We start from the raw sequence: 26270 nt of genomic DNA on the forward strand, positions 1-26270 counted from the left end.
CGGGGGGGATGCAGGGGGGTGTCCGGGGGGATTCAGGGGGATGTCCGGGAAGCAGTACCGGGTAGGCAGGGGGGGCTGCAGCGGGGGCTGCAGGGGGCTGGAAGGGTCGCAGGGGGGGGTGCCTTGGAGCCGCCCCGTCCGCCCGATTTCCCGGCGCTGCTGCCCGGCCGGGCCCTCCCCGCCGCCTCCGCCTGCCCCCCCCTCACCACCACCGCCTCCGCCTGCCCCCCCCTCACCACCACCGCCCCCCCCCTCCTCCCGGAGCATCCCCCCGCCCCCGCCGGGCTCCGGGGCCGCTTTAAAAGGCGCAGCTCCCCGCTCCGCCCAGCTCGGCACCGCGGAGCGCACCATGCCCGCCGCAGCCGGCGCCGGCCCGGGGAGCGCGGCCGCCCCGCCGCCCGCCCGCCTCTGCCTGCTGGCCCTGGCGCTGCCGCTGGCGCTGAGCGGCCGCGGGGCCGCGGCCGAGCCCTCCCGCACCGTCTACACCAACCACTGGGCCGTGCGGGTCCGGGGGGGGCCCGCCGAGGCCGCCCGCCTGGCCGCCGCCTACGGGTACATCAGCCTGGGGCAGGTAAGGGGCGGCGGGCAGGTGCCGGGGTACCGGGAGCGGGGGCTGCGGGGGCGGGCGGAGAGGGGGTTCGCACCGGGAGCCTGGTGGGGGGTCGCGGAGCTGTCGGGGGTTCCGGGAGCGGAGAGACGCGGGGGGTCCCGGGGAACTGTCGGGGCTCGCGGGAGCTGCGGGGGGGGGGGGGCTTGTACCGGGAGGCTGCGGGGCGGTCTCGGGAGCTGCAGGGGGGATCCCGGGACCGGAGAGGCGCCGGGGGCTCCAGCGCCGGGAGCCTGCGGGGATTCCCGGGAGCTGCCGGGGGCTCGCACCGTGAGTCCCGGCGGCGGGAGGCTGCGGGGTGTCCCGGAGCCGGGAAGCTGCCGGGGGTCTGACGCTGTGGCTCCCGGCTTCGGGGAGCTGCCGGGGGTCTCGGGATCGGATAGGCGCCGGGAGTCCCGGGGAGCTGCCGGGTCTCCCGGGACCGAGGTGGTGCCGGGGGTCCCCGGGCGATGGGCCCCTCCAGCCCCCGGGAGCCGTCGGGATGGGGACGATGCAGCGATGCTGGCTGAGCGCTTTGGCGCCGGGGGGCGACCCCGGCCCCGCCACCCCTCACGCCCCCCGGCGCGGTGCCGTGCCCTGGCCCCGCGGCTGCTCCTCGGGGTGCCCTCGCCCCGCTCCCCGCCGGCTGGGGATTGCACAAGTTCCTCCCATCCCGCCTTTGTGGATTTAACAAACTTTGGGCTCTCTGGCCCGCGTTTATCAGAGATTTTTGGGAACACGAAGAACTTTTGCTTTCAATCCCGCGCAGCACATGGCTGGCTTAAAGGTGACTTTCAGCACGGCAGCTCTTTTCCCTCTCAATTTCTTCATCCTCTCTATAAACCCAGATGTGGTCTGGTGTCCTTGGAGTTTCCTCCGGAGTTTGTTGCTCCCGCGCTGCCTGGCTGCTCAGTGCTTTTCTGGCTGGGTGGCACTTCAGGTTGTCTTCCTGCCCAAGGTGTCTCCTGGATTATAAATTATAACCTTGCTTTATATCGCAACCCTGCTTTTAAGTATAATTAAAGTCACAGGGTGCTGTGTAAACATATTTTCTTCGGGGGAGGGGGGGGGCTGAATCAGGGACACTGTCTCCTGCACTGGTGTCTGTGACCTCCCGTGGGTTACATCCCACCCTCCATCCTCTACCTGCTGTGCTCCACTCCGGCCCCACCAGGGAGAAAATCCCTTCTTCAAATGCCTCCATCTCAGGGCTGGGTGAATGTGATTGTGCAACCCAAAGGGCTTTTCGGTGTTTATCCCTGTTCAGGGAATATCTTGATTGAGCTTCCCACTCTCCCAGTTTGCATCAGCCTAACGTCAGCTCATGGTTCGGGGTTTTGCTGCGTCCCTGCCTGCTGGAGCATCTTCTCCCCGCTTCTGGCATTGCGGTTTTCCCAAGCTCATCCCCACAATGCCAGTGGCGTTTGGCCCATGGGCGCGACGTGGCCCCGCCGGAGCATCCATCCCTCCCTTCCTCCTGAGCCCTTCCCCAGGGCAGCCCGGCGCAGGCTGGAGAGCAAGGGAAATATTTCTGTGGTTGCATCAGGGTGTTCCTGGCTCCCGCCTTTCCCGCAGATACTAGGAGCTCGTGCACCGCTGGGGCTTCCCCAGCTGCTCGTAACGCCCTGCCTTCAACTCTCCAGCCCGCCCGAGCTCCCCGGGCTTTTCCCACGGGAGCTTATCCAGGGACAAACCCTGAGGAACCTCTTTTCCCGCTTGTGTGCGCTCGTGGGTGACATCTGCTGTGTTGTGCTTGGGGTTCATGGTGTCCCAAGCCCCGTGGGGTCCTGGGTGTCCCCATCTTCCCCTGCTACATCCTCTGCTCATGGAGCTGCTGGGGACAATGCTGTCCGCGGTGAAATGTGCCCTCCCAGGGGGGCTTATCCTGTGCAAAACCTGCTGGAAAACCCCGCCAAGGGGGTATTGCCCTGCTCTGAGGCTGTCACCCTGCCCTGGGGAGGTGTTTGGGTGGAGGCAAGTGTTGAGTCCAACATGGCAAGGGAGGAGGGGTGATGGTCACGGAGTGACCCATCCAGATGCAAGGGAGGCTCAGCCTTGCGTTGGTGGCTGGTGACCTCTTTTCCTCCGAGATGCAATCCCAGAGTCTCCTGACACCTTCCTGGCGGTGAAGGGCATTGCTGGGGTTTGTACACACAGGTGTCTGCCCCATGTCCAAGCTGTCCCCGCGCGTTCCTGTGCCCAACCTGTGCACCAAGACACCCTTAAACCCTTCTGGGTCACAGCAGAGTGACATTTCCCTTGAGAGATCATTTGCGTCAACTTCTGTTTAAGTGAAGCAAACAATTAAGCAAATGGAAAAGCTTTTACACCCCCAAACGCCTGCTCATTCCTCCCCGCCGGTCTTTGTTGCCGCGCTGTGCCGGGGCGAGCCGGGACAGGCCCCGGCCAAGGGTGCTGCGAGGGCTGTGCGGTGCTGGTGCCCTGGCAGTGCCTCCACTGCCGTCCCAGGGTGGTGACAAGCCGGTTCCTATCCCAGTAACAGGATTTATGAGTTTTTCCTTGTGCGGTGCCCAATGCTGTAAGTTTTAGGAGGGCTTGAACGACCCCAGGGGTCTCAGCTGCAGTGCGGGAGGCAGACAGGATTCATTCTGGGCTGGAATTGGAACTTTCCTGGATTCCTGTCATCTGGCGCATGGTGGAGTGATGGTATCCTCGCAGACCTGGGCTCAGTCCTTACAGAGCTGAATCCAGCCACGACCATCTGAGAACGATGTTCCTGAAGGCAGGAGCTCAGCAGCTGGAGCCCTTGTCCCCAGTGGGGATGGGTGGTGTCCCCAGGAGGGGAGCAGGCACGGCCTCCCCACCTGGATCTGCCCTCCTGGAGGACACCAGTGCTGATTCAGCTGCATTTTGCAGAAATGGGATGGTTTGGGTGAGATGGTGGAAGACTTCGCTGTGATGGGGAGGGAAGGAATGGGCTTGGAAATGCTCTGACAGGCTTTAGTGCTGCCCTCAGTGGTGTCCGGCTCCCAAAAAGCTCTCCTTTGCCATGTCTCATTAGCTACAAGTGATCTTAAACCTGCTTGAAATACTCATGGCTGTTAATGAGGCAGGGCAGGCACTGGGCTCGTCCCCACCTGGCAATGAATGCATTGGGAGAGGCAGGTGCTGCTGCAGGAGCATCTGGGTGCCTCTCCCTGCCTGGGTGGCACTGGGATTTGGGGAGAAGGGGAATGGAAACAGAGACATGGAGGTAGCCAAACCCCTTGCAGTCATACCTCTTTTTAACTGTTAAGGGCCATATTTGTAGAGTAATTCCTGTTGGCAAGAACCTCTGGAGGTCTCTGGTCCAACCCGCTCAAGTAACTTTGAGGATAAATCAAGCTGTGCAAAGCCTCAGCCAGGTGAGGTTCAAAGCTTTCCAAGGATGGAGATCCCACCATTTCCCCAGGCTCGTGTGTCACCACCCTACACAAAGAATTACCCTCTTTGTACCCAATTAGGGTTCCTCCCCTTCCAACTTGTTGCTTCTCATCCTTTTGCCGTGCATCTTCACATGTCTCTAACTGCCTGGGTCCCTTCGAGGCCATGAGTAGCTCCTTCAGCTTCAAAATCTTCCCCATTTGGCTGGTTGACATTGGCAGGTGTGTGGTTTTTTGAAAGCGGAGCCATTGACACCTGCAGCGCAATGACGATGGCACTGCAGGATGCAAAACATGTTCGCGTTGCTTCTGGCTTGCTCCACCAGCCAGGGCTTCCTCTGCCTCAATTAATGGGGGGGAAGAAAACCACCTCATTTTTGTTGAGGTACAAATTCAAGTTGCCTCAAAAAAAAAAAAAAAAATCTCAAGTTTCCTCTGAAACTTTAGCACAAAACTGCAAATCAATTGGGAAAATGAAAATCGATCCTTGTGGAAATAAGAACCTCCCATGCACGTTCTCGGCAGAAGTTAGATGTCAAAAAAAAAAAAAAAATCAAGGCCGACAGCTGTAAACTTGCATGGAGAGGGACTGAGCGTGTCTGGAGCTACTTGGCGTGGTCTCCTGGGCTTCAGGTGGGTGGGCTTTGTAGCCACAGTTGGTGGCAACCTGGACTATGTCCTCTGTGGTGGAACTGGCACCTTTCAGTGTGGGCAGATGTCTTCTGGCTGGTCAGGAGCTGATGGGCACGCTTGCTCACTAGGTACCCGGGAGGGATCAGCCCTTGGTAAAGTCCTGCTACGTGCTGCTTGGGTGTCTGCTGGGTTTTCCAGCGTCCCCACCGCTGTGGCCATGGGGCTGTGGCCTCCCCGGTGCTGTGTGCAGGAGAAAACCCAACTCTCCTGGGCCTCTCCCATCCCCAGGGATTGCATTGCGGAGCCCTCGCTGAGCTGACTGACTTGGAGAAGGAGAACAAATACTCCTCCACTTTAAATAAATAAATAAAAATGGCATTTTTAAATTTTTCTCCTTAGAATACCTTAGGTGGAAGGTGGCCTCTGGAGGTCACCGAGTCCAACCTCTGCTCAGAGCAGGGCCGGCTTTCAAGTTGGCCCCAACATGAGAAGGTTTTCCTTATTTTTTCCTTCTGTAAATCCCAGGATGATAAAGAACCTGGGGCACAGGGTGCTTCTCCTGCTGCTCTGGCCGTGTATCCCCAGAGCCTGGGATGGGGTCGTCTCCCTCCCCGTCCTCTTGATGATTTGCATGGATTTATTTCCAAAAAAACCCCACGTCTGCTCTGGTGGGGAACAGAAGCGCTTCTTCAGCTGATGCTTGTTTATAGAGCGTGATCCTGTTATGGCGAGTGCCAGAGGGACCGGAGATGAGAATAAACTGAATATTATTACCCTACAAACTGCAGGCTGAGCTGGTGGACGCGGAGCTGAACCACCCGGGCTGCGGCATCGGGGCTTCCAGGCAGGGTGATCTTGCTCGAGGTTTCCCTAAAATATGGGGGAATTTAAGCATCCTCCTTCCTTCTCCGAAGTTCCAGTGCATTCGAGGAGTGGGTTTTAAAAGCCAAATGCAGATCGCAGCGAGCAACCGCTTTGCACAGAGACGTTAAAGGAAACGCACAACGATGTTGTAATGCGAAGGAAAAGGCCGGGAGGGGGGGAGGGAGGGTTTCAACGAACTTGAGTGGAAACAAATTACAAAAATCACGCTAACGGCAGTAAAGTTGTTGAAATGACATTCTGGCATAAAAAGCAGAGCAAAACTAATTAAATATTTAATGCTCGTGAGAGGCGCTGGCACATCTCAAGGTACAAAGTGTGATAAAGACGTGAGTAGTTGCCATCATCTGCTGCGGCATCTGGTCCGGACAAACCTGTTTGCTCCCCCCTGCCCCACTGTAGCCAGCCCTGGTCTGGCCTCGGGAGTGGTGGGGGTGTCACCCTGGCCCCGGGTCACACGTGGCCTCAGGGTTGTCACCCCGGCTCCTGGGTCACAGATGTGGGCTCGTAGGGTGGCTCGCCCCGCTCCCGTGAGCCAGCCACAGGGGCTGCCGCTGGCTCCCTGCACCATCCGCCTCCTGGCCATGGGACAGGTTTTTGGGGGAAAGAAAACCAACCTCAGGGAAAAGGGAATTTATGGCAGAGACCAAATTTGTACCAAAACTGCGTGGCCTGGGAGCTGCATGCCAGCGAGCGCAGCTTTTGGGGCATTCCCATCCCTACAGCTGTGAATCCCTGTGGGATGCTCGTCACGCGGCGCCTGGCCGGGATTGCCCGGCTCGTGTAGCCCTGGCACGTTATCCGTGCTTTTAGGATGGAAAAAGAGGAGTCGCGGTGTCCCCAGCTGCCGGGATGAGAGGGCTGGAGGCAGCGCAGCCACCCCGGGGCTGGGCAGGGTGGCGTGGCTGGCACGGCGTTTCCCTGCAAATGCAGGACACTCCAGCTCCGTGCAAGGGGGAAAAAAAAAAAGGGCAAAAACTTGTAAAAGAGGAATGTGGGGCTTCCCTGAGGTGAAGAGAGCCAGTGGGGCTGCCTTTCCCAGCTCGCCTTCGCTCCTGAGCTGCTCTTACTGCTGGGGAGGGACTCCAGGCTGGGGCGTGTGTTATACATCCCTTGGGAGGGATGGTTGGTTTGCTTGGAGGTGGTTTTTAGGGGTTTTTTGATTCTTCCTGCTGCTGTCCCTGATGTCCAGCCTGAGCACGTTTATATCCTGAGCATCCCAGGGCTAGCAGGGATGGCGTACACCTCTCCGTACGGGGCTGTTCTTGCTGCCGGGGCGAAGCTGGAGCGTCGGGTGGGGAAAGGCAGGGCGATGAGGCACAGCTCCCCCGGCTCCGCCGCAGCTGCTGAGCTCATTTTTAGCTCATTATTTCAGCTTGGGAGCTGGTGGAAGGCAGTTTGCGAAGATGCATTTAATGGGTGAAAATTCATTAAAATGTTTTCTGGGCTCTGTTGCACCAGTTAGTGCCAGCATCCTGCATCCCTTCCCTGAACTCCGGCTTTGCCAGGGAGCTTTGGATGAGCAAAGGATTTGTGGTACAGGGCACGGCTGCACCAAGGCACAAAGGGATGCTGCCAGCACCAAAACGGGGGGCAACCGCGGGAAAACCTCATTTTTCTTTTAAAAAAAAAAAAGAAACAACAACCAAACCACCAAAAAAACCCACAACCAAAAATAAAAGCACCAAAACCCTCTCTTTTTGCAGATCGGGAGCTTGGAAAACTACTACCACTTTCACCACAGCAAGACATTTAAGCGCTCAACGCTGAGCAGCCGGGGACCGCACAACTTCCTCCGCATGGACCCCAAGGTATGGGGCCGGGCAGCCCGGGGTCCCCCAGCCTCTGTGGGGCCGGTGGGATGGGGGTCCCCACTTTCTCCCCCCCGCCTCCAGAGGAGCCTGTTGGCTTGGCCTGGGTCAAGCGTGAGCCCGAGCATCTTGCGTTATCCCTGAAGCGCAGCCCTGTGCACGCACGGGGTGACTCACTGGACACGGGTACGGCGATCGGTGATGAAAAATACTTAGAAGTGACTAAATGTTAACATCTGCCTGAAAGCCAGGAGGAAGAAAAAGGGTGAAAAAAGCCTTCCAGGGTAGAAAGGCTTGTTGCATGCTTGGGGTGTTGATCCAGTTGCCACAACACTTGCTGCCTCAATGGTTGCTATGTGTGAAATCCTTGGCAATAGCTCCGCATTGCTTTTTCCTAGAGCAAGCATCCGAAGGGATTTTCGGTGCAGCTGAATTGACAAGAGTAACGGGGTGGGGAGGGGGAGAAGGCGAGGAGGGACAGGCTGGGCTCGGGGTGGCGGGGAAGGGCTGCGGCTCTGCCTCGACTTTCCTCCTCCCTCCGCCCCAGCCTGTGCCCGAGCCCTGCGCGATGCTGCATCTGCAGAGCAAGGGAAGGGTTAAAGTGCGGGGAGGGTCTGTTTTTGTCGAGAAAGGGGGAAATAAAGGCAGAAAAAGCCATTGCAGTGAAGGTACCTGTGCTGCAGAGAGCTGCTGGTGCTTGCACCCATTCCCCGCCGCCCTCGGGATGCTCCCGGCCACCCTTGGGGATGCTCTTTGCCAAGACATTTCCAACCCACTCAGCACAGCACGTCCCATCCGCATCTCTCCAGACCCGCACAGCAACCCTGCTTTCCCCAACTGGCCGCTGTTAAATATTTGGACGGGGTCTGTAGCGCGTTTCTGAGGGGGCACGCGTGAGGCTGCGTCGCCCGTGGGGAGAAACCCCAGCCAGAGGAGCTTCGGTGCCGGGGAAGCCGTGCTGGGCTCTAATTAAAGCTGTTCGCCCTCGGGGAGGTGCACAGGCATCCCAGCAAATGATTAATTCAGATCTGCAATTGAAATACCTCCATTTAAATGAGTCTAGTTATAATGCAAACCAAATCAATTGGCTTTTAGTCTTTTAACATTTACCTTACCTTGCTCTATGGACTGCAAGCTAGAGCAATTAGCTCCCATTCTCTTCATCCTTTTGTTATCCCTTGGAGTTCAAGACCTCTTGGCATGTGTTGTCTCTCCCCATCTCCCATGCACATTTGCAAATCATTTTGGAGATGTCTTGGTATTTGGATGGCACTGGCTTAGCATGAGTGATGCGGGAAAACATCACCGTGAGGCACAAGGGAACGGGAGCTCAAATAGCCGAGATGGAAACCGATCTTGCAGAAATGCTGAAAAACCAGCAAATCCAATCATTTGCAGATGTTGGGTGGTTTGTGCCTTCCAGGGGCTATTGTTCCCAGCACTGTTATGCTGTGGGGGTCGGTGGCACAAGGGCCAGGTCCCAGCAAGAGGACCATGGCCAAGCCCTCCGTCCAGAGGACATGGGCGGTGGGGACGGGGAGACCCAACGAACATGGGGCAGCACCCAAGGATCCCAGTCCCCATGGGACCACACTGCTGCTGATCTCACCTCTTGCCCCAAGAGACCCCCGTGGCCAGCGGCTGCTCCGTTTTTAGGGCTGATATGAGCCAAGTGATGTGGCAGGTGATGGAAGGGGAGGCGGGATGCAGAGAGGGGTCACGCCGTGCTGTGCCACCCGTCCTATGGGCTCATCTTGCAACTCTCATCACCATAAGCTTTCCCAGCTCGCTGGGATGTTCCTGGTGATCCTCGCAGTGCTGGAGCCTTCAGCCTCGCTGCTCCAGCCTCTCAGTCCTCATCGGGCGCCGTCACACCTCAGTCCCTGTGCCTCTGGCCACGCGCCGTAGCAAAATCCACCCCACCTAAATTATTTCTGCTGTGCTTTATGGCAAACGTGTGCTGGAGCCGTCTTGTTTGTCCTGGGTCTCCGCTTTTAATTCCTGCACGTCCACTGGACTAAGTCAAGCTATTGTTTTTCTGGAGCTGCAAAGGGAGTGACACCCTCGCCTGCGCTGGCTCTCGTGTTTGGCACTACCACCCTGGGAGGCTGGATCCGGGCATCACCCGCTGAAAATCTCAAAGTAAGGGGTGGGATGTAAAAAGCTGCCCCTCTGTTCCCAGCAAGGGCGAAGGGTTGGGCTCGGTGCTAACCTGTGCTGCCTGGCGGAGTCCTTTGGTGCCACTCCTGCTTGCCTCGTCATTGCCAATTAGGGTTTGCAGGGCTGGAGCTGGGACCTCCCGGCCTCAGGGCTGTGTTTGTAACAGTTTTGACTATTTCCAGTAGGAAAAAAGAGATTTTTTTTTTTTTCCTTTTAAATTTTATTTTACTTTTTTTTAAATTTCCGAGAAGCTTTTCCCCCTTCCCGGATGGAGAGATGGAAGTCGATCGGAGTTTCACAAGCTGCGGCAGCCGTTGCAGGGATGCCCCGGGCACCTTCCCGCTCGCCCGTTGTTTTCCTGCGCCAGCCGCATCCGTTTAGCGAAACCTCCTTGAAATCGCTGCCACTGAACTGCTGATTTCTGTGTGTCCAAGCAAGACTCCTCCGTCAGCTCCCGGCTGGCGGTGCTGGGGTCGCTGAGGAGCGTGTTTAAGATGGAGAGGCGCCTGCGAGGCACCGCAGCTCCTGGCAAATCCCTGCAAAATCCCGCACCTTCCCATGGCTCCTGCATCCGGCAAAGCCGCAGGGAAAGGTCATAGCTATGGCTTGGGTGGCAAGATCCACGGTGACGCCGCCAAGGAGTGCTGCTTTAAGGAGAAAAGCCGGGTAATTGGGCTGTTTCTTCTATTTAATGTATTTTTATTTTTATAACCACACCATGAAGTTTTATTTTTTGCTTCCAATGCTTAAATCCATCGGTGTATAAGCAAAGCAGCCTGCTGTCGTGAGCCAAGGCAGCGTGGAAACTCATTTTTCTATGAAATATATATATATTTTTTTTTTCTTTAGAATATAGATGTTTAAAAATGAAGCCCTAGGCTGGGAAGAGACAGGTTTCTGATGTGCGCAGCTCCATACCCACCTCCATGCGAGTCAGAAGGCTATAAACCGTGCAAGAAGAACTCGGTTCAGCCGACGGTTTTCACGTAAATGACCCCAACAAAAATTTGCATTTTGGATTTTTATTCTTTTCGTTACGAAACCGTAATCAACAGAATCGAGACCTCCCCAGGAGCAGCTCTGCCGTTCCCAAAGGGCCCTGAGCCGTCGGGAAGAAGGTGGCTGCGGGGGAAGGATGTGCTGCGGAGCCCTCCCAGCTCTTCGGCTGCTGCCTCCTTTTACCCCCCCCCGCCATGAGCATGCATACAGCTTTGCTCTATAAATTATTTTTACAACCTATTCTTAATAAGCTTGGGTTTCATCTCCCTGCTGGGGGCAGGAGAGCCCTTTTTGTGGGCAATAAAGGGTCTGGGGGGTGGAAAACGCTTGCCAGGGTTGGGATGCGGCTGGTCCCAATCCTGCACCGGAGGCAGCTCCCGCCGCAGCAGCACGGGCTAACACCGGCATTTCCCAATCCCGGCCTTTTCCGGCTCGTTTCCCGTTTGATCTCTTTACATGTCATGCCCCACTGAAAAGCAAACAAATGTCAGAGCGGTCGGCCCCAAGGCCACCTCGCCCGCAGCCGCTGCCAAAACCGCCTCTCTGGAGCTGGCCATATCCCCTGAGACCTGCCAAGGCCACGTGTGGCCGTCCCATATTTTTGGAAAACACGTGTCGTGCTTCGTAAAGCCGCCCCATTTAATTATTTTATCAGGAGGAGAGGAGCTCAAAGGATGAGCAGCCCCAGGGTGGGGAAGTCTCGGGGCTGAGCTGTGGCTGCTGCCTCTCAGCCGGGGGGGAAAATATCAGCCCCCAAATTAAGCTGAGCACCTGAGTCTTCTCCAATACTTTGACTAAACACTTAAATATGTTGTTTGTCTCCAGCAGGACTTCAGTGCATGCTTCAGGGCTTCGTTAAGCCCGGGGGGTTTAGGCACGCACTTGGAGCGACGTTATTTATGCTCGGGGGGGTTTTGCTGCACCAGGAGAGGAATCCGGTCCCTGGCTCAGAGACCATAAAGAACTGAGATTGCCCTATCATTCCATCCGTTATTTCCCCAAAATGAAGCTGCTATCCCCACAGCAACCCTGCCGAAGGAGCTGGGGGAGTTTGCCGGCGCATGGGGTGATGCTGGGATGGGTCCTTTGCACTGCATCCCGCATCCAGCATCCTGCATCCTGCATCCTACATCCCGCATCCTGCATCCCATTTCAGCGGGTGATGCTGGACTCTGTGCCCATGGGCGATGCTGGACTCTGTGCCCACGGGCGATGCTCAGCTCTGTGCCCGTGGGTGCTGCTGGACTCCGTGCCCATGGGCGATGCCCAGCTCTGTTCCCGTGGGCGACGCTGACCCACGGCTCTGCTTGCAGGTGGACTGGCTGCAGCAGCAGGAGGTGAAGCGGCGGGTGAAGAGGCAGGTCCGAGGCGAGCCGCACGCCCTGCCCTTCAACGACCCGGTGTGGCCCAACATGTGGTACCTGGTGGGTATCTCCCCTCCGCCCCCTCCCCGCCCCGCGAGGAACCCGCTGCTTTACAGGGGGGTTAATTTATTTTTAATCAAACGCGTCATCCGTCTTTGCTCAGCCGGGCCAGTAATGAAACACCTTAATATCGGCAAATGTGCTTGGCAGCAGGATTTTAAAATTGCAAATTAATACACGGGAGAGTCTAGTTTGAAGTGTTTCACCATCATTAGCAGCCCCTCATTATGGTCTGCGCAGCGAAGGCTCGGCAGCAGCGCCGCTGCCTTTTACCCATCCAAGAGCTGCAGCCATCTATTTGCAATATCATTTTTCTCCCGCCTGCTTCATCGATCTGTATTTGACAGGGAAATTCATTGAAAATTAAGCGCAGAAAGGAAACGAGCACTTCAAAACCAAGGAGCCCGCAATGTTTGAAATGGAAGAGGAAAAGAATAATAGAGAGATAGCATTGCCTGGATTAACTGCTGCCGGATGGCCTTGATCAATGGAGTAAACTTATAACAAATCTACGAGTTATATGGCAGGGGGTGGGATGTAAATATATTTTCTGACTGAATGGGCTCCCAGCCTGGCTGCTGGCTTAGATGGGCTGAAATGGGGTTGCGGCCCTTTTACAGCTGTTTTTTCCCCCCTCCCGCCCCGTAGCACTGCGGGGATAAAAGCAGTCGCTGCAGGTCGGAGATGAACATCCTGGCAGCCTGGCAGAGGGGCTACACCGGCAAAAACGTGGTGGTCACCATCCTCGATGACGGCATAGAGAGGAACCACCCCGACCTCCTGCAAAACTATGTGAGCTGGGGGCTGGGTGGGCTGGGGGTGGATGGGCTGGGGGTGGATGGGCAGGGGCTGGTCCTCCCAGGGAATTGATTTATGGAGAATTTCAGTGTATAAACACAGCTTAAGTCTGCGCGTTGGCAGATTAGAAGAAAATGTTGTGGGGTTTTTTTTGGTTTTTTTTGTTGTTTTTTTTTTAAAAAAAAAGCTCAAGATGTTTTTAAGAAGGAAATGAGGTTTTTAGACAAGAGGGTTTGGGGGAAACTCCCTTTGCAGCTGCCCGGGAAGCGGCCGCCTCCCTCCAGCTCATCAGGGCAGAGCCAAAAACCTGCACGGACCCGCTCGGCCCCAGCCCAGACCCCGAACGGCCGCGGCGCTGGGGGGAACATTGCTGGACCGAGCAGGATTTGGGGTCGGAGAACCTGTCTGTGGCAGCAGCAGGATGTCTACCCCGGGAAGCCCTCTCTCAGTGAGAGCTGCAGCCCAAAACTATTTGTCTTGAGGAAACAGTCAGAAACGAAGTGGAAAGCAGCATGTCCCGGCTGCGGGTGAAGCAGGACCGTGCTGCTGCCGGGGCCGCTTTGTCCCACGCTGTGCTGGTAAGTTGAATCTAATGGTGGCAACGTGTTTTCAGGACCCTCTTGCAAGCTACGATGTCAACGGGAACGACCACGACCCGACTCCGCGCTACGATGCCAGCAACGAGAACAAGTACGTGATGGGGATTGCCCGGGAGCCGGTGCCCCGGGGTTCCCTGGGGCTGGGCAACCCCCCCGGGGGTCTTCCAGGTCCGGGGCCTTTCCCCGTCCCTGAGGATGCTGCCTTCAGGGCTTTGCACAGAGTCATTATGTCTAATGCAAATCCAGCCCGTGGCAACCACGCTAATTGCTAACGAACCTTTAAGCCATCGAATGACGCACCAGGGGGTTCCTCGCCATGGTCGGGGATGAAAGCACGTGAGTCAGGCTGGGTGGCTTGGATATCAAAGCACGGATGCACTTTCTGGGCTTCAATTAAAGCGGGACGGGCACACGGTGGCACATGTGGAAAGGAAACGGGAATGCAAAGAGGAAATGGCGTTTAGGTGCAAAACGCAGAGAGCAAGCTGCATGGAGGTGCCAAAAGCAACGAGCAAATTGCACTTAGGTGCAAGACGCAAAGAGCAAATTGCATTGAGGTGCCAAAAGCAAAGAGCAGATTGCTTTTTGCATTGGTTTCCTCCATCCCCCAGCTCTTGCTGCGGGTTTTGGGTAAGGATAAGTCCTTTGGAGAAGGACTCTCCGGCTCTTGGGGCGCCTTCTTCCACCGCTCGGGCCTCGGGGCAGGTTTCTGGGTGCTGGGTGGCTGGAAGGGATCCTTTGCCACGGACATCGGCTCACGGGGGGTTTCTCCTTGCAGGCACGGCACTCGCTGCGCGGGGGAAGTGGCGGCGGCGGCCAACAACTCGTACTGCATCGTGGGCATCGCCTACAACGCGCGCATCGGAGGTGAGGCTGGCGCCTGCCTGCGCATCCCCAGCCCCTCGCCGCCCCCCCGCGGGACCGTGGCCACCCTGGGCTCCTGGGGCGGGTGGCGGGATGCCGTTCTCCCAGATGTTGCTGGGAGAGAATCTCCTCCTTGGTGCCCTGGCTTGGGGAAGGATGGGTGACAGTGGGTGCAGGGGACCTTGGCTCCATGTATTTTGGGGTGGAAACCTTCTTCTTGGGATGCATCCTTGCCATGAGGGTACACGTTGATCACAGATGTGGTGGTTTCACCCCAAAAGTCCACAGCTGCTTTCAGGGGGGGCTGGCCTTCTTATCGGGGGCGGGGGGTGGGGGGACTGCGTTTGCTGTGGTTGGTGTTGCTGGTTTGGCTTCAGGGCTGAAATTGCCCGTTGGTGAGGTTAATGTCTGCAGATGAGCCGCTCGGAGCAGGGGGGAGTCTGGGAGGACCCCCAAAACACCCCCGTGGGGAAAGCACCAAGGAGGTGGGGGGCCGGGGCTGCATGGGGTGGGGGGACCTTTGCACGGTCCCTCAAATAACAGGATGCACAAGGAGCAAACGAATCTCTATCACCAACTTGGATCCCGACAGTAATTAGCCTCACAGAGCTCGTTTCCATTAGCTTAGCTGGTTTTGGAGGCTGGTTTGAGCTGGGGCTGCTCTGGCCGGCCCGGGCCAGTACAGTGACCACCGGGGAGATGGGGGTGGGAGCCCATCACCCCACCCGCGTGGCCAACGGGACCGTGTAAGGGACAAATGCCTGGAGCTGCGTCCTCATGGGGGGTTTTAGCCCCGTGCCCGGCATGGCTGGAATGGGAGAGGGGCTTTTGCTGCGACCCCTGCTACCACCCCAACGCTGGGAGACGTCGCCATTGCGAGCACGGACCCAAGCGCCCATGGCTGGATTCGGGGCTTAATTCCTTCTCTCGACTTGTTCATCCTGACCATGGTCGTTAGGGTGGTGTCTGGACGGGGGTGCGGAGGAGCGGGGTGTCCCTCTGCCAGGAAAATCTCCCGAGGGAAGAAACAACCCCGGGGAGGGTGACTGGGGGGTGGCAGGGGCTGCAAAGGCTGTGGCACGTCCCCATCCCGTCCCCTGTGCCCTCCACATGGGGGCTTCTTGCCTCTAAAGCCAGCTCCGAGCACGCACTGGAGCAAGGCAAAGCTCCCGGGGGGGGAGGTTAAGGCAGTTTTGGACCCTGCAGCATCCAGCCGTTGCCTTCATGCTCCTTTTCAAGCCCGTTGCTCCGCAGCAGCCGTGGAGACGAGCGTTACTTGTTGACTTTATAACGACCTACGGGTCTCATTTTAATTTGTTTCCTTTAACGAGTGCCTCGCCTCGGGGGTGCGCTGGGGAGGCGTCGAGCGATGCGAGGCACCTGGCCGAGGGGAGAGGCCCTGGCCTTCCCGCACCGTGAGCAGCCCAAGGGGAAAAATAAAGTCTGTAGCCATATCGAGTTTGGGATTGCGGAGGAAAATGTGCTATAGCTGCAGCGAGAGTGATTTTAGATGGATTAGGCAAATAAAGCAGCGATTAATGAGCACAACTTGTTGGGGAAGCCCATTTGTCACACCCGGAGAGCTACCATCTAATTTTACTGGCTGCTCTTCAGCGCTCTTGCGTTGCTTTTCATTTGCTCCGGGCAAAATACATCGCTGCTCAAGAAACCAAATGGGCTCCTGCCATCCCTCCTCCTCCTTTCCCCTCTCCTCCAATGCTCGCTTCTGAGGCCGGCGTTGCTCCCCGCGTGGCAAAGAGCTCTTTTATTTTGCAGCATCTTTCCCCGCTCCCTCCTGCCCCCGCCCCCCCCCATTATTTAATCTAGGGTGGTTGGCTTTGGGTTGGCTTTGGGCTGTTTTGGGTTGACTTTGGGCTCACCGATGAACGTGTCCACATTTTTATTATGTCCATATTTTTATTATTTATGAAATTCAATAAGGGCAAGTGTAGGGTGCTGCACCTGGGGAAGAATAACCCCCTGCGCCAGGACAGGTTGGGTGCTGACCTGCTGGAGAGCAGCGCTGTGGAAAGAGACCTGGGAGTCCTGGGGGACAACGGGATGACCATGAGCCAGCAATGTGCCCTTGTGGCCAAGAAGGCCAATGGCATCCTGGGGTGCACCAAGAAGAGTGTGGCCAGCAGGCCGAGGGAGGTCATCCTCCCCCTCTGCTCTGCCCTGGGGAGGCTGTATCTGGAGTACTGTGTCCAGTTCTGGGCTCCCCGGGTCAAGAAGGACAGGGAACTGCTGGAGAGGGGACAGCAAAGGGCTACCAAGGTGATGAGGGGACTGGAACATCTCTCTTATGAAGGAAGGCTGAAGGATTTGGCCCTCTTCAGTCTGGAAAAAAGATGACTGAGGGGGGATCTCATCAACGCTTATAAATACTTAAAGGGTGGGTGTCAGGAGGATGGGGCCAGGCTCTTCTCAGTGGTGCCCGGTGCCAGGACAAGAAGTAACAGGCACAAACTTGAGCATAGGAAGTTCCACCTAAACATGAGGAGGAACTTCTTTCCTTTGAGGGTGGCAGAGCCCTGGCACAGGCTGCCCAGAGAGGTGGGGGAGTCTCCGTCTCTGGAGACATCCCAACCCCGCCTGGAGGCGTTCCTGTGCCACCTGCTCTGGGTGACCCTGCTCTGGCAGGGGGTGGGACTGGGTGATCTCCAGAGGTCCCTTCCAACCCTGCCATTCTGTGATTCTGTGATTTAGCCAGCACAAAAAACCCATCCTTTGGCTGGTTTTGCTTGCTGTGCCGCAGCCAAGCGCGGCTCAGACACCAGGCTCGGCTTTTCGCCCCTTCTCCTCGTGTTTTCTTGTTGACGTGACAAAGAGGATGTTTTTGGGAACTGCTCTGCTCCCTCATTTTATATTTCTAAGCTTGTTTTTGGCTGGTAAGGGACAGCATCGAAAAGAGCTATTTGAGTTGACTGGTGTCCAGAGCGCAGCTGCAGCTGTAATGACATCTGCCTGGGTTTGTTTGCTTTAAGGGAAAATACGTGTGGAAAGGGAAATGCATTTTTATAAACCGGACTCTCCCTGGTTGTCAAAACGCGATGCTGACATTTCCAGCACCTCCTTTCCTCGGAGGGCTGTTTCGCCGTGCGACGGGGGAATTCCAGCAGGGAAAGGGCGATGGGGAGCGGCGGGGGCTGTGACCCTCATATTGCAGCGGTTTGAGGCTGGGGATGCGCGGCTCTCCCGGGGAGAGCCGGTGGGCTCTGCCTGCAAACCGCCAGCATTCCTGGCTGGAAAAGTGAGGTTATATCCCAGGAGGCAGCGTCGTCCCGCCATGGGTTGGGGTCCTGGCTCTGATTTTGGCCGTGCAAACCACAGCCTGGGGCTTCTCCTGGGGCTTCTCCCCGTCCCGGGCACTGCTGGCATCACCTGGGCAACGACAGGGTTTGGGGACAGTCACGGTTGTCCCCACTCATGGGGAGATGCTTCATCCCACTGGTGTGCCCGAACGAAATTCGGGAAACACCGATATCTTCCAGGTGGAGAAATGAGACAGTTAATTTATTAAAAAGCCGGGGGGGGGAACTTTTTAGCAGGGGGATTTTACCGCCTGGGAGTGCAAAACCGCTCCCACCACCCAGTCCCTGCTGATGGAGGGGAAGCAAATTTTAACACACACACACACACACCCCCCATCACTTGCCATGAAGCCAACAACACAGAAAACTTTTCCAAAATAGCTCCCCGGCTTCCCGCTGCCGGGCTCGTTAGCGCGCGGGGCCGCGGGTTGAAGCTATTCCAGGCTGAGCCGTGCGGTTTCCGCCGCCGTTAACAAAGCCCTTTGATTGCAATCCTCGCACTTTCATCCACGCCGTTAAGCCCTAATGTCTGATGTTTTTGTGCTTTTAGGCATTCGTATGTTAGATGGCGATGTAACAGATGTTGTTGAAGCGAAGTCGCTTGGCATCAGACCCGATTACATTGACATTTACAGCGCGAGCTGGGGGCCAGATGATGATGGGAAGACAGTTGATGGACCTGGTCTATTGGCCAAACAGGCTTTTGAGCATGGCATTAAAAAGGTGTGGATCCCGCAGCGCCCAGATGCGCTCGCCCTCCTCCTCCTGCCCCGTGGGGAAACGCGTGCCGGGGCCACGGCCGGCCGGGGGTCCGGCACGGGGATGGGCGGCTCGGCCCCCCGAGGCGATGCCAACGCTAGGGCTGGGGCGGGGGGAGGCGAATCATCTCTAATTTTTCCTAGTTTTCCCCGGCGTCCCTAAGAGCTCCTCCGGTGGATTTTGCGGCGGCGGGCGGTGACGGCGGGAGGTGCCTGGCGATGGCGGTGGGACCCCTCGGCACGGCCGGCCCCGGCGGGAGCATGCGGCAGCGCCGGTCCCCGGGCAGAGCCCCGGCAGAGCAGGCAGGCCCCAGGTTGAGTTGCGAAGCTCTGCCCGGATGAGAAACCCAAAGCGGTTCTGGGGGGGGGTGGCTTTGCACCTCAAAATGTCCCCCTCTGGCAGCCGGTGCGGAGGGAAGCGGCCGCCCCCCCAGCATCTCCATCCCCCCTCCCTCACCCTCCTCAGGCCCCCGGTGTCCTCTGCCGGGGGTCTCCATCACATTAAGCGTTTCCCTGGTTTTCAACCCAGAATGGGTGGCTGTGTCACGGCTGGGCGGGGGGTGGGTGCCGCCACAGGGGCACAGGAAAAATTGAGATTATTGTCCCTGAAGTCCTCCAGCGAGAGGGGCTGAGCGGGTGTCACGTGTGACTGACAGCTGTCAATCCCCGCTGGGGATGCCCTGACCTTCCCACCCCCCTTCTGTTTTGGGGCGCTTTTAAAAAATACGCTCCATATTGGCTAAAAGCATCGGGAAAAAGACCTTTCCTGGCAGCTCGGCGGGCGCCGCGGGTAAGTGTCACAGCGGCTGGGGTCTCTGCAGCGAGCGTCCCCCGGGCGCTTCGGCCAATTTGGGGATGGGGTTTTGCCGTCGGCAGCCCCAGGCTGGGCTTCGGACCCCCCCCCCTTTCACTCCCTGCCTCCACTCCTGCCTCTGCTGCCTCTCCTCGCAGGGCGCCGGGGGCGGCCGCGGGCCGGGGCGTCGCAGCCTGCCGCTTATCTAAAAATAGGGTGGAGTGTTTTTCCCACTATTTACTTGATTTCCTGCCGGGGCGGTGAGCCTGCCGAGGAATCCATTGAAGTGCCGGGGAGTTCAGGCCGTGTAAATACGGGGGAACAAGCTGCTGCTTAAACATTATTTTTCCACGCGGGAGCAAACGGGCGGCAGCAGGACACTTGCCCGGCACAGCCCTGCTGTTTCGGGATACTTGTTCCTGTCTCCCAGGGGACATCAGACCCTGCCACCCCCATCCCTGTCCCCCCCCATCCACTGCCACCCGTGTTTGCGGCACCCACTATCCTGCATGCACAGCTCTTAATTGCTGACTTCTTAAATAATGAGGAAAGCCACAAGCAGATAGTTAGCCGCCACCTTTAGCCCAAGCAAACGGCTGTAACTGAGTTATAAATCCTTAAAATTGAGTTTTTAATGGAAACATTAAAATAACCTTTATCTGTTAGCAATAGGACTGCGCTGGGGAAATTTATCATCTTGTTTCCCGCTCCTCCAGCCACACCTTATTAGTTCCCGAGCTAACGAGGAGATATTTATCCTGGGCTCTCATGGAGTGCCGTTGGGCACGCACCCAGGCGCCGGCAGCGCTGTGGGAGCGGGGAGATGCTGTGCATCCCGCATCCGACCGATCCCGCATCCGACCAATGCACTGCTGGCGTGAGCCACGCTGTCCCCAGCCTTGGCCAGGGAGGGATTCCCTGGTTTAAATGATGCCAAACCCGGGGTTTATAGGGGCCAGGAGCCCCTCGCCAGGATGGCGACGGCTGAGGAGGATGGCAAGTAAAGACGTTGGGTGTTTGGGGTCTGCTTGTGGAAATCTTAGTGGTTGCTTGTTTGAGAGCAAAGGGGAAGCGTGGCTTTTTTCCAATCCGAGGGGGCTGCAATACGCGGTGACCTCTCGTTCCGCTGGGAAATGCTGTCAGGTGTTAGATGTGCGTTGCTGTAGTGTCGTGTATGTGCCTGTTCGTGTCCTCGAGCGACCGTGCTGGCTCCGAACCCGCTTTCCTGCAGCGCGGCCCTGCCCAGCATCCCGGGGGTGCGGGTCGGGACCGGGACCGAGCAGCCTTTCTCGGCACCCGCGGCTGCGACACTCGGGTTGCGGGATGCAAGGGAGGTCCGGGCTCCCTGTCTGCTGATCCCAATCGAAATCATTGCTATGTCTCCGCACGCCTTCGGCAATCGGTGCCTGGTTTTATTCCTCCTATTAAGCAATTTAGGAAAGCCTGGGGTGCACGCAGCTGGTCCTTGCAGATGGGGTGGATTTTAGCATCGGGGAGCCGGGCGGTCGCTGCCTGCATCAAGCACGTGGGCTGGGATGCTGCCGCCTCGGAGATCCAGGGGGATCCCTGGGAAGTGGGACTGGAGGTGCCAGCAGCAGACCTGGTGGGCTGGCGAGCTGGGTTGGGCCGTCCGTGCTGCGGGGCAGGGCAATAATTCCCTTTGCAATTGCACTTTCTCTCGCAGAGCTCCAGACAGCTCTATTAAATCTCTGCTAGGGAAATATCCACCCAGTTTGGCTGGGAGGCAGCCTGGATAATGAAAACTTTCATAAAGTAAGGAAAGAGCCTGACTTAGCCTGTGTATCCAGAGGCAGGGTCAGCTCGGAGATCCTCTGCCCCGGGAGGAGGGTGAGACAGGTAATAAACCATCCCTCTCCCCCCAGCGCTTAAAACCCACAATAAATCCCAGTGAATTCCTCCAGAGCAAAGCTGCTTTTTTATTAGTAGGATTTTATTATTATTATTATTATTATTATTATTATTATTATTATTATTATTATTATTATTATTATTATTATTATTATTATTATTTGCGGAGGAAGCCACCGCAGAGCAGTGGGAGGGAGGTAAACACCAGATCTGCCCGGGCTAGCGCCGAAATCTCTCAGTGGCGGGAGCAACCGTGGGGAGGACAGGGCTGCTCCGCCGCCGTGTGCTTCATTGGCTGCCAACCCCGGAAAGCCATGCCTTATGGGGCAGGGAAGAGAACCAGCCGCTTCATTTCCTGCCCCAAACCCCCTCGGGTCACCAAAAATCCTCCCTTGGGGACCGTGGCACCCGGTTTGTGAACCCCCGGGGGATGCCCTGGCAGCGGTTGGGATGCAGGATGGAGGATGGAGGCGGTTCGCCCCCGCGCCCTTGGCTTCGTTAGGGGCCCCTCGTTGGCAGCGCGGCCGCCGCTGCCGGGCTGGATTTTCCCCTGGCTCTGGGGAGGTCCGGGCGGATGGCGCACCCCTCCCGCCCCCCCGATTCCCGGTGGGCTCCCGCAGCTGTAGCCCCTGGGGACGGCTCCGTCAGATGTTCCTGCCAAGCGATGGGGAGGGGAGAAAAGGCCGGGATTAAAAAATTAAAAACAAACAAAAGGAACCTAAAGGATAGGCCGGGGGAAAGTTTCTGGTGGTTTGGATGGGTACACAAGGGGCTTTGCAGGCTCGGGGTGAGGGAGACGTGGGTTTCGGGGGGTTCTCTGCCAGTTCCTCCCACGGGGCCGTCCCTGCACCCCAGAAAGCGTGGTGCTGGGTGTTACCACCTGCTCCAGGGGCTCCGAGCACCCCAGGTGTTTTCCCCCGTGAGAGCCAGCGGAAGATGCCACAGTCCCCATCGCCGGAGGCTCTCCCGTCCTCACGGGGAGTCGCCACCTGTAAACGTGGGGCTGGCCGAGCCGAGGGGCACGTTTGCGGGGGCTGATCCAGGGGGCTGAGCCCTGGGCAGGACAGGCGCCGTCCTTCCACCCTAACCAAACCCTACCTCCTGACCCGAAAACCAGGCTTACCGACGGCATCCCAGTGCCAGGGAGGGCTGCCCGTGCCGAGATGGACGTTCATCCCGGACAAAAACCTCCTCTCACCCCCCCGTCCCCTCTCTGCCCGCAGGGCCGCAGGGGCTTGGGGTCCATTTTCGTCTGGGCATCGGGGAACGGCGGCAGAGAGGGCGATTACTGCTCCTGTGACGGCTACACCAACAGCATCTACACCATCTCCATCAGCAGCACCACTGAGAACGGCTACAAGCCCTGGTACCTGGAGGAATGCGCCTCCACCCTCGCCACCACCTACAGCAGCGGGGCTTTCTACGAGCGGAAAATAGTAAGTTTTACCCCAATGTCGCGTGGGGCAGCATCCCCTGCGCCTTTTCTGCGTGACTGGGCTGGATGATGGCTCTGTCGTAAGAGCCGGGCTTTGCCCTTAGCCCTGTGGTGGATTTCGCTCGCGGTTTTTTTATGGTGGGGCCAAAATTGCTCTGGTCCTTGGGAAGAGCTCGGGCACGCGGCGTTTTCCCTGGTAAATGGGTGAAAGGGCTGGCGGATTGCAAAAATACCCGTGCAAATATTTACCTGTCCCCCAAAGTGCCTGCTCGCTGTCCTGTGCTTATAAAAAGGGAATTTTGAGGATTTTTAGCCTGGGACAGGGAAAAAATGAGGGAGGATGGAGGCGTTTGGCAGGGATGCGGCAAACCTAAGCGGGGAGCAGAGACTTTTTGGAGGCCAGGAATTGCCTGAAGGTGTGTGCACGTTGTGGATCAGCCTGGATTTCCCTGCCGCACGGGCTGTATTTGCCCTGTCCCAACAGCCGCTCTGGCTGCATCACAGCAAGGCCTTTTGTTACCGACATCCCCATCCATCATCCGAACATCGGGCAGTAAAACATCACCCACCAGCGCAACACCTTACCCTGGTGCTGGGGAGGGAGTTTTCCACCCATATTATTTTTGTGACAAAAAATTGTGGGGTTTTTACAAGTCTCTTTTTTTTTTTTTTATTTTTTTTTATTCAGGAGTGATTTGTTTGGCCCCTAAAAGATGAATTCCTAGACAGAAAACAGAATCCAAGTGCCATTTTCCTGGCCCTCAGGAGCATTCGCGTGGCTGAGGCCGGCACCAGCTCAGGGCTACCGCAGCATTGCTGGGCGAAAAAGCGGCTTCCAGGGGCACTGGGTAGCATGTGTGTGTCCTCCCCCCAAACAAAAATCACCATATTAACTCAAAGCCCAGAAGCCTTTTAAAAATGTAACCGACTGAGCATCTCTCTGCCCACCTCCTCTCTCTGAGCTTTTGGTACCCAAGCATCAGTGCTCTGCCTTGAAACAAAAAAGCTGGAAATGTGGGGTTTTTCCTTTTTTTTTTTTTTGTGTCCCATGCAAGTGGAAATCCTTGCCTGACACCAGGAGCTGGAGCTTTTATGGAAAGCGTTAATATGGCGCAACTCAACACGCACCCACGGGTGCGGACCCCCGCCAGCCCTGCCCTGCTCGCGCCGCTCCATCTGTGGTGCGGCTGGCTTTTCCTCCAGCTGACCCCCGGCGAAATTGACTCTCCCCCCACCTTTCAAATAGTTTTTTGCACCTTTGAGCAAAGGAAAACGTAAGCAGGGATGTTTTCTCACGTGCCAAATGTGTCCGCAGCCCATTTTTTCGGGGGGAGGGGGGAGCTCAGAGCACTCCGCTGGCATGGGAGCCACGGCAGGTTTGGGTACCCGCAGGCTCAGCGCCGAGCTGGCAGCATCCCGAGCGAACCTGGGGTGCTGGATGGGGTAATGCCCCCCCCCCGGCAGCATCTCCCTCGGCGCAGGGCTGCAGCTCCTCTCTCCGCAGGTCACCACCGACCTCCGGCACCGCTGTACGGACGGCCACACCGGCACCTCCGTGTCCGCCCCCATGGTCGCCGGCATCATCGCCTTGGCTTTGGAGGCAAAGTAAGTGCAACCTCCCCCCTCCGGCTTGCAGATCTTTCCAAATTTAGTTAGCTGGTAAGCAAAACCAGAAAGAAAAAAGGTGGTTTGTTTTTTTGTTTTTTTGGTTTTTTTTTCCTCTGGAGCAACTCAAAACGGGGCAAAGTTATTCCAAATTGCTCCTTTTTGGCAAGGTTTGATACAGCGTTGTTGTTTTGTATCTAATCTTCCTGCAGGTATTTTATTGAGCTAATTCTTCACTTGTTGCCATCTGTTGAAAAGTTGGGGTTGATGAGATAAGTCAGGCTTTTCATTTGGTGCTTTGAAACCGCTGACAGCCAGCTCCAACAGGAGTTTTATAAATACTTCCTGGAAAAAAGATGGCAGAAAACATCGCGGAAAATGGAAAATGTCTTGTAGAAGTGATGGTTTTCTGCAAGTGTTTCGTTTCTGGGGGGAAAGGACTACTTTTGCATACTGTCAGAAACCCACGTGGCGTGACCAGCAGCGGCACGCTCCCTGCTTCGCACAAACTGCTCTTTGCCTCCTGTCCCCATCCTGGTCCCCCAGCCCAGGAGCAGCCCCCCCGGGGGACCGTGTTGCCCCATGGAGCATCTTCTCATGAACTTCTCACTATTGGTATTATTTTTATGGGGTGGAAAGAAAATTAAGGCTGCGAATAAGCCTGCGGGGCAGCGTTGCGCTTGCGCGCGGGGACGGCGGTCGCAGCGTGGTGGCTCCAGTCCCCCTCCTCCAGTTTGATCCCAGCGCCCAGGTCGGGTGAGCATGTTTCTGGAGATGCCGTTTTCATTACAAATACAGTAAGAGCTTTAGATGTAATTTTTGAATTGTTTAGCTGAGGCATAAAACGCAACATTAAGTACCAGAACTTGGTGCTCAGGCACTCCATTATGACGAGAAGGAATAAATTGAATTTCTTTTCTTAAATGTTGCTCAAGAGCAATATAAATCCCAGCTCGAGATGCTGAAGGAACTGACTGTAGGAAAAGTGTGGAAAATTCTTCGGCAATATCCCTGGGCTGGGGTCTTGGGGTGGGGTGGGGGGCTCAAAAGCCCACAGTGCTCAGTGTCCTGCGTCCTGGACACACAAACCTCACCCAAACCCAGCCTAAGGGGGGGTTTGGAAACATTTTGGGTTTCATTTTTCTCTTAAATGAGCAACTCAGGGTTTTTTTCCAGCAATTTTTGCGGTTATTCCTATAAAGGAAAGGTTTGCTCAGCAGCGTGTACCAGCGAGCTGCCGAGCCCAGTACCCTGCCTCAGCTCCTGCTTCGTTCCCGATCTCTTACAAGAAAATGGGGAAAATCTTCCTGATTCGCTCCAGTTATATCCCAGAGCAGGAGAGCTGAATGCCCTTGGCCAGGAATAAATCCTGCAACACCCATGGGCATGTGGCATCCCTCCTGGGGGCAACCCCTCTTGCTGGGGGCTCCCCAAGTGCTGGCCAGCCTCCAGGCAGTGTGTTTTGAGGCAGCAAAGAGGCTTTTTTGGTTTTTTTTAACCCGACGGAGGTCCCTGCTGCTGCTGGAAATCCTGGAGGCAACGGGGCCATCCCATGAGCCGTGTGTCGTTGCAGCCCCCTGCTCACCTGGAGGGACGTCCAGCATCTGCTGGTCAAAACCTCGCGGCCGACGCACCTGCGGGCGGCCGACTGGAAGACCAACGGCGCGGGGCATAAAGGTGAGGGGCCGTGGGGCGGAAGTGGCATGGTGAAAACAGCCACCCAAGGGAAAATAAAGGTCCCCAGAGCTTCACTGGTGGGAGCGTTCACCCTGGGTGGCCGCTCTCAACTGCCTCACGGGTTCCTACCGTCAGGCTGTTGAGTGGAGGGAGGAGAGGGGAGTAATTCGTGGGATGGGAGGCTTGGAAGCCTTGGTTGGTGCAGGCTTGTAAGCCTGGCTTGGTGGAGGCTCTCCTGAGCTGCAGCATTGCCCGCTTCTTTCGGCGGGCTGCTCCCAGCAATGGCTTTTCCATGCTGCCAACGTGGATTTGGGGTGTAACTTGAACAGGGTGAGGAGCTCTGCGTGTTGGAGCACCTCATACCCCAACAAGGTCAACTCTGCGCCTTGCCCGATGGTTGGAGGATGCTCCACCAAGCAGCGAGGAGTTGCTCCTGTCACTTGCTGGGAGGGCAGTGGGTTTCTGAGTCTTCTCTCTTTCCAGTTAGCCATCTATATGGCTTCGGCCTGGTGGATGCAGACGCTATTGTGGTGGAAGCCAAGAAGTGGAAGACAGTCCCTCCCCAGCACGTCTGCGTGGGGAGCCTGGACAGGGTGCCCAAGTGAGCGTCGTGGGGTGGGGGGGCTGTTCTGGGGCACGCGGCCACTTGGAAGGAGCTTTGGTGGAGCTGACTCTTGCAA

At 57.0% G+C, this 26270-nt stretch overlaps 1 protein-coding gene across 2 annotated transcripts in view; it reads left to right on the forward strand.

The window, feature by feature from the left end:
• Positions 1–339: 339 nt before the first annotated feature.
• Positions 340–26270, forward strand: part of PCSK6 (proprotein convertase subtilisin/kexin type 6) — a 38420-nt gene continuing 12489 nt past the window's right edge. The window contains exons 1-11 of one of the 2 annotated variants that reach the window (XR_012589016.1): positions 340–571; positions 7191–7295; positions 11768–11878; positions 12527–12670; positions 13290–13366; positions 14054–14142; positions 18004–18176; positions 22097–22309; positions 23813–23913; positions 25487–25590; positions 26078–26191. Coding sequence is in view for 1 of the 2 variants with exons in the window: in XM_074600774.1 (XP_074456875.1) it covers positions 350–571; positions 7191–7295; positions 11768–11878; positions 12527–12670; positions 13290–13366; positions 14054–14142; positions 18004–18176; positions 22097–22309; positions 23813–23913; positions 25487–25590; positions 26074–26191 (1457 nt within the window). In the remaining variant the exon portion in view is untranslated. Of the gene's footprint in view, positions 572–7190; positions 7296–11767; positions 11879–12526; positions 12671–13289; positions 13367–14053; positions 14143–18003; positions 18177–22096; positions 22310–23812; positions 23914–25486; positions 25591–26073; positions 26192–26270 lie in introns of both variants that reach the window. The other variant, XM_074600774.1, reaches the window with a different exon arrangement.

This window comes from Larus michahellis, chromosome 9, assembly GCF_964199755.1.
Source record: "Larus michahellis chromosome 9, bLarMic1.1, whole genome shotgun sequence".
In the NCBI taxonomy this organism is placed as follows: domain Eukaryota; kingdom Metazoa; phylum Chordata; class Aves; order Charadriiformes; family Laridae; genus Larus; species Larus michahellis.